The sequence below is a fragment of the Dermacentor albipictus genome, chromosome 10 (genome assembly GCF_038994185.2).
Source record: "Dermacentor albipictus isolate Rhodes 1998 colony chromosome 10, USDA_Dalb.pri_finalv2, whole genome shotgun sequence".
NCBI classification, from domain to species: Eukaryota; Metazoa; Arthropoda; class Arachnida; order Ixodida; family Ixodidae; genus Dermacentor; species Dermacentor albipictus.
In genome coordinates, this window is record NC_091830.1 from 54352827 (window position 1) to 54365593 (window position 12767).

A 12767-nucleotide genomic window follows, 5' to 3' on the forward strand; every position below is an offset into this window, starting at 1 on the left:
TGGAGACGCCTACAAAAAAAAAAACCACTGCCACGATTTGTGGTCTGTGACTGACGGTCAAAGTGAAAGCAATAAATTATGTTATTTGAAAGAAAAAGGTCCGAATACAAGAAGCATATATCCGATACAATAAAAATGCAGAAGAATGAAAGCCTACAGCTCTCATGCTTAGTTGTTAAAATAGTGTCATATAATGCTTGATTAATGCCCTTGGTTAGAATACACACTGCGTGTTTCTGCCACAACCACATCACATCAGTACCAATCTGCCGATCGAAAGAATGAATGTTTATACGCCCTTCTTTACCGCTGTGGATAGGTTTGTGTGTGAGAAATATTTGTAACCTCGACGAAACACAGCTTCGTTTCTCCTGTGATTTTCTCGTTTATCGTAGGCAATTATCTTTCACCGAAAACTCGAGTGCGTTTTTTTTGCAGGTGGATCACAACAACAATTGGCAGGAGCAACAACGGGCCCCTCTCTGCCATCGACGCAAATGCAAAATACCGGATCTACTGTGGGTCATCACCCAGCTTCGTCAAATTCAGCTGCATCGCTCGGAGCGGGTCTTCCTGTTAACGGAATGGGCACGGGTGAGCGACATTTGTGAGGTTTATTCAGGCGCGTTATATTCTAACGTGCATGTTACCATGACGCAGTACGCTAACTTGAACTTGGATCCAGCTACATTGGAGACGTTTACAAAAAAAACCAGTGCCACAATTTGTGGTCTGTGATTGACGGTCAAAGTTAAAGCAAAAAATAATGTTATTCGAATTAAAAAGGTGCGAATATAAGAAGCATATATCCGATAGAGTACAAAAGCAGAAGAATGAAAGCCTATCCTCCTCATGCTTACTTGTTAAAATAGTGTCATATCATCCTTGATGAATGCCCTTGCTTAGAATACACACTGCGTGTTTCTGCCACAACCACCATCCAATCAGTACCAATCTGCCAATGGAAAAAAGGCATGTTTCTTCGCCCTCTCTTTCAGCTGTGGATATGCTTGCACGTAAAAAAAATTTGAAACCTTGACAAAGCACAGCTGTGTTTCTCTTGCCATTTTCTGGTCTATCGTATGCAATTACCTTTCACTGAAACCTCGAGTGCGTTTTTTGCAGGTGGATCACAACAGCAATTTGCAGGATCAGCAACGGGCTCCTCTCTGCCATCGACGCAAATGCAAAATAACGGATCTACTGTGGGTCTTCAAGCAGCTTCGTCAAATTCAGCTGCATCTCTCGTAGCGGGTCTTCCTGGTAACGGAACAGGCACGGGTGAGCGGGATTTGTTCGGTTTATTCTGGCGCGTTGAATTTTAACGTACATGTTGCCATGACGCAGTACGCTAGCTTGAACTCGGATTCAGCTATATTGGAGAGTTCTATAAAGAAAGCCAGTTCCACGAATTGTGGTCCCTTGATTGACGGGTAAAGGGAAAGCAATAAATAATGTTATTTGAACTAAAAAAGGTCCCAATATAAGAAGCATATGTACGATATAATAGAAATGCAAAAGAACGAAAGTCTATCCTTCTAATGCTTAGTTGTTGAAATAGTGCCATATAATTCTTGATGAATGCCCTTGGTTAGAGTACACACTGCGTGTTTCTGCCACAACCACATCACATCAGTAAGAATCTGCCGATCGAAAAAAGGCATGTTTATGTGCCCTCCTTTACAGGTAGGTATATAACATCACAATTGGCTCCATCAATTGCCAATGAAATGTTTATATACCGGAATTTTGCAAATTATTTTCGATTCAGGTATCACCTTGGAGCCGTACAAATGGAACAGTTTAAACTATGGAGATTCAGGTTGGAGAATGACTTATAGTCAGGACTATATTTTATTCCTTTAACCTTGCGCTGCACGCAAAGCGTGCAATTCTCCAATAAAAAGATAGCTATCGATGTGAAGTGAACGAGTGCTAAAGCTATAGACATGAGCCTGAATTTCTCTGCGGAGCAAGAGCTACAGGGCAGTGGAGAGATGTATAGAGAAATAGGTATCGAAAGTCTGGAGCAACATGGTCTGCTGTACCTAACGTTCTTTTTTTTTTGCTTTGCTATCAACAATGCAATGCGGATAAGTGTTAGAGAGAAAAGCTATTTATTTGCAGCACGAATTCGAGATCGTACTTTTGACTGAAGAATGTTCAATGTTTCTTTTTTGACGTTTCGTTATCGACGAAGGTCTAGTTGTTCCACGCGATTTTAATCCTGCTGGTGCAGAAAATTATTATATCGCACGCAACGATATTCATAGAACGCAGCGTTTAAGGCAATGTTTTTTTTTTTGTTTGCGAAAAGTTCCTTTAACTTTTTATTCACCCAATGTAAAGAGCACTATTATGTTTCATAGTTAGAAATTTCCTTAAGAGCTCTAACTAATGCTAGCTTGTATTACAATGACGAAGAGTGCTTCTATTGGCGCGAACAGCAGCTTCACCTGTCAGCCACTGTTGCAGACCGTAAACGCTTTTTAATTTTCACTTTATAAACAGGAGCAGGACAAGACGGGCCAAGAAACCCCATATTGACTGGCAGTGAAGCAACGGGTGAAGGGACAAGTTTTAATGCATCTGCTGGCCAGCAAGCAGGCCCTTCAGTGCCAGTGAAACCAAATGACCAAGGACTGGTGATGCCAACGCCAGGCTTGGGTGAGCATAAAGTCATGTATGCCTAATCTAAGTCACCTGGATCGTTTTTCATATGCTTCGAGGATTATGATTGGGCACAAAGAAATTGACACTAACATTAAGAATGCGTTGGGGTGTTACTTTTATTTAGCATGTACGCGAATCTATGATATAGCGAGATCTCTAATCTAGATGAATACTGACGTTTCGGGGATCGTCGCGAAACATCAGGCGATGCTTCAGTGAGAGATAACACCTTAACCAGATTGAATATGTATTGATAAGTATACAGTATTCTTGTTTCGTTTCGTGCATCAATGAGTATTACACTTTTAATTTGATTATGTTTGTGTTGTAGGATGCATGCGCGTGTAGATACACCAAACATAAGTGGTTGCAAGCTTGCGCTTTCGGTGCCCAGTTTGTTCGTTGCCTTTGTATAGTGACTCGACTCAACAATTTGCGATCCCCTTCCACGGACCAACTTATTGTTTACCCATGGGACTTTAAGGATGCGGCTAGCCAGATGGTCTACCCACGCGCCTATAGCACGGGTTGCAGAACGAGAGTGTGAGAGCCATCGCATGCATCAGGCGGCTTCGTGTGCGAATAAATTTTAGAGCAAAAAGTATTGCACTCGCTTTGACTATGACAACGCTGGCGGAAACTGAAATTCCCACTTTCTGGCGCGCGAGTAACTGCTTTTAAAAAGATTCAGCATGAATATGCCCAACAGCACCCGAAGACTAATGTTTTCCGCCAGGCCTACCACACATTTTGTTAACGTCACTACGTGTCTTATAATGATGAGGAAGTTCATATGGTGAGACAAACAAATGTGGCCGTTCACGTCCAGTAGCTACACAACGGCTTACGCGAGAGAGCGCAGTATAGGGCTCCCACACTTTCATTATTTACAACCTGTCTCTCTTTAACGTGCACCGAATGCGCAGCACAGGAGTGTCTTTGCATTCCGCCCTTGCGGTCACCAATTAATAACATGACATTGCGCTGAGCAGAGCAGCACCATAACTGCTAAACCATCATGGCGTGTACATGACATGTACGAGTTATCGAATGCAAGATTAGAGCCTACTAATCAGTTTCTTTGACAGCATTACGTGGCTGCAGAATAAACTTCCCGTGCACATTTCCTGGACTCGTAAAAAATGGCCCAGCTGGGGGTAACAACATCTGCTGGAAGTGATCTCGAGCGCGTGTTTTGCCATTCACCATTTCCCATCTTTAGCGCTGTTTTGTTCCAGGATCTCGACTTACCTGCTAGCTGGGATTCAGACCTTTAGTGTACTTTTGGAGCGGTTTCCCATCAGATGTCCTGCGAACCAGTGAGGCTACTCACAGTACAGAACCATGACTTATCGCTTACACATATTTCGCGTTGAAGCCTTGACCCATTGTATCCTGGACTTCACCTGAACGCGTTCTCGTTTTTGATAGTTTATGGAAGCTCGTATCGCACGCAGTAGATGTTATATTTTTGATGCATTTTTGACACAGCTAGGTAGCGGCCCCTATTTGTCTTAGATAATGTGACCATATACATCGTACATGGAAGCGGAGTAGGAGAGGAGTTCGGATATGAAAACAATAGTCAACACTACTTCCACGTTTTCTTTATGTGAAGGGAATGTCCTGTCGAAGCTTTGCAGTAAATGTGTACTTCCTTTCAGTACTCCACGTGCTCGAAACCAGAGTTTCGGAGAGGTAACACCGGAGTGCAATTGATTTTGGAGTCATTCCGCATTTGAAACAGGCGGAATCAAATGTTGACGTGCCTCTAGTGCCTCTATATTATTCGGAAATCAGCCTGCGCTTCTCGTGCAATCGGCATGTAAAGCTCTGCAAGCCTCTTATAAAAAATGTTCAGGAAAAGTTACAATAATCTACAAACTGAAATATGTTTAACGATTTCCAACATAGCGTTTCTCTTTTCTCCGAATATGAATCTGCTTCTACATCTTGTTTTAAAAGGGAAAACTGTAAATGTTTGTTTTAACGCTAAGCTGGCAAGACGAATGGTCCACCGATTTTATTTGCCCGCGAATTAGCCCACACATTTGAAGGTTTGCCTTTGCATCATCCCTAACATGTCCCCTACTTCCTTTAAAAAAGAAGTGAATAGCAATTGAATTCTTTCTTGACTCCGTTAAACTTGCATATAGCGTTCTCGAGTACAGGAAGTCACAATGACCTTGCCGATCTAAAAAGAACAAAAAGAAACGCACACACAATTCCTATGCTGGACGAATGAAAGAAGACGAAGGAAGGTGCTAGGGGAGAAGTGAGAAGGAAGAAGTTGGAATAAAATGGCGGACGACACCCGTCTCACTTAGATGATGTCATTTCTGTTGCCGTTCTAGTTAGGAACGCTACAATATTTTAGTAAAATACGTGGGAAACATTATTGATCTATATAGTAAGTTGGTTGGATAGTTTACTTATAGATCGAAACGCCGGACCACAGAGGAATGTCCGAGATGTCATGCACCCTCCATAATATCAAGCACGCATATAGCACTTAAGGCTCGTCACAAACAATTCAAGAAAACTGTATTCATGCACCGCTTCAGTTAACGAGCAATACACAGTGTTGCCAGTAAATACATTGCGAGAGCTATGTCTAACGAAATCACAACTGAAAATATTGAATAATTTTTTTATTGGAAATGGCTTGGAAGCTGGGTCATTTATTTCATTTGTTCATTTCAGATGACCGATGCCAGATCACCGCTCAAACGTCCAAAAACAAGTGCTCGCACCACCGGTGGTATTTAGATCAGAAAACCAAACGATGCCTACAAAGTTGCGACCCAGCAGCGCCATTTTCAAACAAGATACAGTGCGAAGGCGTATGTCGAAATGGTGAAGATCTTTCGTCACTTATTTTTTTACTGTTTGCGGTACTGTTACAGTCAGACAACGTCAATGGATTTTGCCGCATGCCCAGTCGCTTGCTACACAAGAAGAGCCGTCAAACTGGCAAAGTCTCGTATTCAAGCAGTCCTGAACAGTCAGCGTTATCCGCAGCCTCTTTTCCTTACAAACATTTGTTTCCTTGAACGTGGAATGCTTTATTTTCTCCATGTGTTTCTTTTATTAGTGTAACGCGCTTTTTGTAAATACTCAAAAAATTTCACTCAGAAACTTTTACCACTGCCTTAAAAATGTGCCACTGCGCTATCAAATGGCGCGGATAAGGTAAGTTATCAATTCGGCTGAGGTAGTTACACTCAGTAATTCAATGCCGCATACAGGCATTATCACTCATTCATTTCAGCCAAACAGAGTTTTTAATTTACAGCAAAGCTTCGCTTGATATGTTGTTGAGGGCTGCGTCTTGTAGGCGCACTTCTTTCTTTTTTGTTGCAGCAATTTTTTTTAGGTAACGAATATCACATATAAGATGACAACAAAAAATGTTAACAAGGGCAGCATGGAGGGAGGTACTTGTAATGCTTAAATGAATTGCACAAACTAAACATACATGGAAATGAAATGGATGCAAAAACAAGCAACGCATGGATTATGAACCCACATCTTCCAGCGACGAGCGCGCGAAGGCGTGGGTTACCATATGAGCTACAGGGGGGTTGTTTTTCCATCCAAAGCTTCCAGTAAGGTGTTGTAGAGGCTTACATCCGATAACAACCGTTATCTTCCTATCCCATTCAAAACATTGATAGGAAAGCCTTGCCGCGGTAGCTTATTTGGTAAGAGGTAAGAGACGCATAATGCAAAAGCGTGAATTCGCATTCAACCTGCGGGTAGCTGTTGTTCCTCCCACTTTCATTTCCATTTATGCATCATTTCTTTGTTTCGGTTAGGAACTACAAATAATTACCCCTATGGTGTCATCCGTGACATCGTTAGTTGGCTTTTTATATTCTTTATATTTGTCTCTTTTCATCTCTCTTCCTCTCTTTCCCTCTACATTTCTCGCTCTCTCTTTCTATATATATATATATATATATATATATATATATATATATATATATATATATGTACTGAAAAAAACACGTGACAAGACAAGCATTTTCTGTGGTGCAAGTTCAATCTGCTTGAAATGCGGCATATAAACAAATAACACTGGTAATATAATGCTATGCACAAAGAAGATGAGATGGTAGTTATCGAGACGTTGGTTTCTCACTTATTTGCATTCACAGTCGCACACTTGTACATGTGCAAGTAAAGCATCAAATATCAACTGGCGCTTCAACATAAGTTGCAGGGCTAAGGTTGCACAAATGAATGCCTCTTGGGAAACATATACATCAAGCCACCGAAGAATACGGGGGGGGGGGGTCATTTCATAAATACAAGAGCATGAGTGTTTTTGACACAATACGACAAAGGATCACAAAATAGCGAAACCACTTAAGACGCAAGACATCGTGGTAGGCGATTTTTTTCGAACAAGACACGTAGGGAGGCAAACCTTTAAAGAGAACGCTCGAGACGAAAATTGAAATAGAATTGCGGGAACTAAGAGTGTTGGTTGTGTTTAAATGGGGGTGATCGCCGGGAATGTTTTGAGGGACATCAGCTGCAACGTTGAACGCGCTTATATTTGCTTGATGCCGCTGATTTGAAGAAAAGTGGCACAAACAATGCTACCTGATAGGAGCAAATTTAGAGTTCTGCCAGTAATATACACATTTGTGGCAGTATGGCAGTTTGTGATGGCACATTACCTCATCATGAACCTTGTAGACAGTATTAGGGGTCCAAAACCGTCTCTTCTACGTATGACGACCACTGATATCACGCCAGATTCTCACAGAATTACCATGCCGCAGCTTCCACCACATGACTGTGACGCTTCTAAGGCTCGATTTCTTCTTCAAGACCTAACGCACTATTGAAAATGCGAAAGCAACGATTCATATTGAAATAGTGGCACCAGTAAGCGGACGAGACTGCTTTAAGACTGCGGAGAAATTTAGAGCACCAACATCATCAAATGTCTAAATTAGTCAGCAAGAAAATTACAACAGGTCATTAGTAGTCATTCCATGTGCATGCATCTCCCATTATGTATTCCCAAATTAGTTTTACGTACTTTATCAGTAACTAAGATCACGGAAACTTCTCCTCAAGTCTAAAAAATGTTTGAAATGCAATTATCACAAATTAAACTGAAATGCTTAACATACACCTGTATTCTGTGAGTTATGGTATGATAAAATATATCCCTAACACATAGCCGTCGGACTAGACTTCTCACGTCGTACTTTTGAAGATCGCCTTTGTCATATCGAATAAGAAAGAGCGTCAGTCATGGAGCATAAAAGCTGTATTGTGTATAAAGGGCAGGTTTGCTTAATACTGCTAGAAAGTGTCGAGCCTCGTGATGGTTAAAAAAAATACACCAGTAAACGTTGCCACCAAAGTACCAGTGCTGATCCATTGCAAGTCGCGTTACAATGCCCGCCGTATCAAGATGGCGATAGCATAAACATCAACGTTCACCATTAGTTCATTGCTACGCCGACGCTTTGTGATCGTTTCACATTCGCTAAGTCAGACCTATGGTAGAATTGTTTGAAAGCCCGATTGAGGAGATGGCTGTCACGCGAGTGAGGAGCGCTGGTTCAAGCTCACTTCACCATTCTTCCATTGTTAATGCAGCAACCATGAAATCGGAGAAAAAGTAAACAAAGAAAATGTAGAGGCCTGGAAGCTATTACTTTATACATTGTGTAGAATGAGAAATAAGTTGAGGTTGAACTTAATCCTTAAGCCCAATTATCAATTGGTTTGGTTAGGAGGCGACGAGAGACAGAGCGCCATTAACCGCATTCTCATATCTTCTAGCAGTTTTAGCAACTTCTTTCTACAATAACTTGTCAATGTCATCTGGGGAACCCAGTTGAAGAAAACAAAATTAAACAATCTAGTACATTACGTTGCTTTATATAGCATAACCTTGTTTTGTTCTAGAACAGAACATCAAATATTTCCCGTAATACTTTGTTCTATTTGCAGCGTAAAAAGGTACACGAGAAAGGAAGAGCAGACAGGACGAACACTCGTCCTGTCTTGTCTTTTTTGTGTTCTTTTTTGTTTTTGCAGTTTCAGTGAAATATGGATTGTTACAAATTCGCCCAAATTTCAGTTCTTGTAGGACCTTGTTTATGCCTAACTGTCACTTTGCGAATGCAGGCAAAGTTTGTGATTACCCGATGGCAAGCGTAATCTGCTTTGGCAAGGTGTTTCCTGTGTACATTTATAATCCCAACAAGGGAAGATGCTTCTTCGCATACGACTGTTCCTATTTCGGAAACAAGTTTCCCACTCTTGGAGAATGCCAGCGCACCTGTGAAAAGCGTAAGTAAACCTGCGTTGAAAAAAATTGAGGCCGCAACTGGGTAACAAGAATTACCGTAATTGTTCGAAGCCATAGTGCTTGTCAGTAAGACTAGCATGCTGCCATCGTTCTTTGTGAGGGATTTTTCACGGAAAGATTTGAGCACAAGACTCACTCTACCCGACCGCGTCACTTTTTTTTCTACGTAATACCACCTCTGCACTATGCGTGGCTCCACGCCTATCACGTGGCAATGCTTATGCACGTGAAGCACCGTTACCTGATGCCTTCGAGGCTGTCGCACCAGCACGACTTTCACGATAAGAGGATACATGGCACAACAGTTATTCTTGCGATACCGAATTACCGCTGATAATACTGTAGCACCCTATACGTACACTTATAGCATGCTGTTGCACCCATATGTGGCACTAAGAATCAAAATTTGTCACCTACTCTAACCTACCTAAAATCAGAGGTTTAATTTGTTCTCGAAAATTAGAGTGGGCATTTCTTAAACGTGAAATTGGCTACCGCACGGTCATACCGTAAATTTTACATTTCAGACCCGTCTTAGAGACTCTCAGCAACGTAAGTTGGTCCCTCTTGGTGTTAAACGAAAGAAACCACATACAGACACCCGTAATTATACTAGTAATTGTTTTGTAGTAGTTATGGTTTTGCTGGAAGGCGAAGTAATATACGCGGGAGCGACATTTAGCACTGCAGTCGAGCTACACTCGCGCGGTGCTTTAATAATATGCGGAAGTGACGTGGCGTGATGCAGCACGTGACACAACGGCTGCTTGGCTGCAAGAACAGCATCCTGGGAACACCGATGAGAAATTCTGTGAGGAACATCGGCAGAGGGCTGGCAAGCGACGCACATCGAAGCCGAGGCACAGTGCAATGGCTCCGTGAGCCATTGCACTGTGAGCATTTGCAGCGTCCAGTGCACTGTCTCTTAGGCTCAGACCGCTGTACGCGCATTGCAGATCAGAGGGGAAATCTATTGTTTTGTGCGTACCACGTTCTTCTCAAGAGGGCGTGGTCGAACGCTGGCATGAACCTGACAAGGCCGGTCGAGTGCGGCATGATGGGTCCGCTTGGCTCCGTCATTCCTGCAGTCAAATGTCGCGTCATTGTGGGTATTTGTAAGCGTCACGCATGAGCCATGCCGGCGCTTTTTATACCAAGACAGCAAAACACGTGCAACACCGTGAAGGTGCACCGTATGCCCGTACAATTGCTAAACTGACTCACTGGGTTGAGAGTGCTGCCATTGCGCTTCAGAGATATAATTAGGAGGAAGCTTCTCCTCACGACGAAGTTGGATGTTCTTATGCAAGTACATAAAAACACAAAACCTGTCTCATTACAGACAGCCTGTCGAATTGATGTCAACTAAATTATGGCACTACAAAAAACTAGTTTGTTCCCACCTCAGGAAGCGGGATTAGTATTGTCGGCGTACAATGTTTACCAACAGTGACAAGGATTCGAAAGCTGTAAAGAAAAAAACAATAAAACAAATTCCTAACTAAAGGCCACAAACAGATACTGGGCTTCTGCGAAACACACCTGTTCGGTGAGCTGTACCGAAACCAATTTATTGTGACAGCTTAAATGACAATCATTACAACGTCCGCACGAGCACTACGAAAGTCCAGCTCTAAAATTGGTGGCATATTTCAATGGGGTGCACATTGATCAGGGTGCTTCACGTAACCTATGCCAGGGATTTAAGAACTAATAATTAGCTGCAGCTAAGTGAAACCAATGGCATATGGTGTGCCATCATTTCACACTTCTTAGAGTATTTTTTTATATTCAACTTGATAAGCTAGTTAACTAAAGTGAATTAACTAAGATGACAATACTGTGTCATAAAACACGTCCCAGTCGAAGGAGTCAGCTGGATCAGCGTCTGGGACGACCCGAACAGCAACTGGTGAGGATACTTTGTTCATATTGCTTACGTACTGGTGCACGTGAATTCTATGTCAATGATTCGGGCAATGTTGAAACGGTGAGGTTTGTTTCTAATTGAGTGGACACATTGTTAGTGGTTTTAGCAGGTCCAGAATATTGACAAGGCGAATTAGCAGTTCATCATGAGGAAGCTGTACAGTTGAGGTCGAAAAGCTGCTGTACCATTTGCAGTCGATGAGGATCAGGACCTGACAGTGTCACGCTTGGCAGTGTCACCTAGTTGTAGGGCAAATTTCACGGGTGCATTGTTTCCGCTAAGAATGGGCAACCCTGTTGGCATGGCACACTACAACTTCAGAATGTTGTAGAGAGAAATAGTACATTAAAAGCAATGTCCACCCTCCATGCGAAAGGTGTTGAGCATTCGACGCGCGAATTATATTTCCTGGAGGTTAGCGGGATGTTTGTTGTTTCTGGTATTTTTTCATTCAGCAATCAAATAATGAGATCAACACTAGCTTGGACATATCGGGTTCACAGGCTGCCGCAGTTTGTAAATACACAAATGAAGGCTACATTATTTATGCGTAGGTTCATGTGCATTCAAAGTATGCCTTCTTTTCTTTGGCAGAGTAGTTCAGAATATTATAAATTTATTATTAGATTAAAATAATTAAAAATGGTGAAAAGAATTGTCTACCGAAAGTTCGAAATTATTCTTGCAATATCGAGTGAGACCATCGAAGATTTCAACGCTATGTTACAAAAGGCACTCAATGGCCTTGCTGTGTATTACAAGAGTGGGTTAGGAATACGTGCGATATACAGCTGTAAGCAATATACTCGTTAGATAAATGAAAAAAATCAGGCAAAAACCATAAATAATACAGCTTAACATCTAAAGACACACAACAAATGTCCCCTATCTCCTATGTTATTCCCTATCCCCTATGTTGTCCTTGGTGTCAGTGTTTGTTGGCTTCTTTTGATATAAGAAAACATGTTCGTCACTTTGGCGAGAGCAAAGCCACTATACGTTTTTAAATGTCCAGTATAAGCTTTTTCTACAGTAGGCTGCTCTAAATGAAATACACCCTCTACATGCACTGTTTTACAGCCTGAACTGTAGCCTGCCGTTCAGATTACAAAGAATTTTACATACTGTCTGTTTCGGAAATTTTCACACCATAGGGACCAAGCTCCCTATTGACTCAGTCTCTCTGGTAGTAATGCAGCTACTGGATCTTGTCTATTTGAAACAGCTGAAAGTATCTGTGTTCTTCAGGCTTTAGCACTCCATGAATAGGCTGCTCTCAATTACGTCATCCCAACTAGAACATTTGTCAATAATGCTGGTTACTGCAGCAGTCAGCAGACTATTGGAGACAATAGTTCAACTAGATGTATTGTAAATATAAATTTTATTAGACAGCGAGATGAAGTTTAAATTTTTGAATGTGTAAAAATATTTGACCGATACCCGGCTACGTGGTCAGGTTTTTAGAGCATGATGTAGCGTAGAACAAATGGGGTGAAAATTAATGTATTATTCGACTGGTATGACGTCTTGTGTTTCAGTGACACATTCTTTATTAATTTCGTCGCCTGAAAACTAATTGCCCACAAAGGCTATGTGCTTGGGTTGGTGACGAGCAATTTGCAGGTCGCAGGCGTTCTACCGAAATGCCTGTTGCCATGGCTTTGACGCGTGAATTTCCGAACACTTTGTGGTGGATCGGTGAGTGCTAATTGCAGAGTCAAAGGCTGAAATTCAACAGACCTCTTGTGCGGTATATATTCATCTTTACTTGCCTGAATGCTCCAATGGAAATTATGGCAGAAAAGCTTCTTTTTGGTC

General features: G+C 41.9%; 1 protein-coding gene and 1 long non-coding RNA gene across 15 annotated transcripts in view; one reads left to right on the forward strand and one right to left on the reverse strand.

The window, feature by feature from the left end:
- Positions 1-12767, reverse strand: part of LOC135907623 (uncharacterized) — a 290002-nt gene that overhangs the window by 223136 nt on the left and 54099 nt on the right. The gene's annotated exons all lie outside the window — the stretch shown is intronic.
- LOC135907620 (mucin-19-like) overlaps positions 1-12767 on the forward strand; it is a 131438-nt gene that overhangs the window by 35964 nt on the left and 82707 nt on the right. For all 14 annotated transcript variants that reach the window (XM_070527067.1, XM_070527068.1, XM_070527072.1 and 11 more), the window contains 5 exons: positions 439-594; positions 1126-1281; positions 2512-2667; positions 5377-5529; positions 8833-8997. In XM_070527067.1, the coding sequence (XP_070383168.1) occupies positions 439-594; positions 1126-1281; positions 2512-2667; positions 5377-5529; positions 8833-8997 (786 nt within the window). The remainder of the gene's footprint in view (positions 1-438; positions 595-1125; positions 1282-2511; positions 2668-5376; positions 5530-8832; positions 8998-12767) is intronic.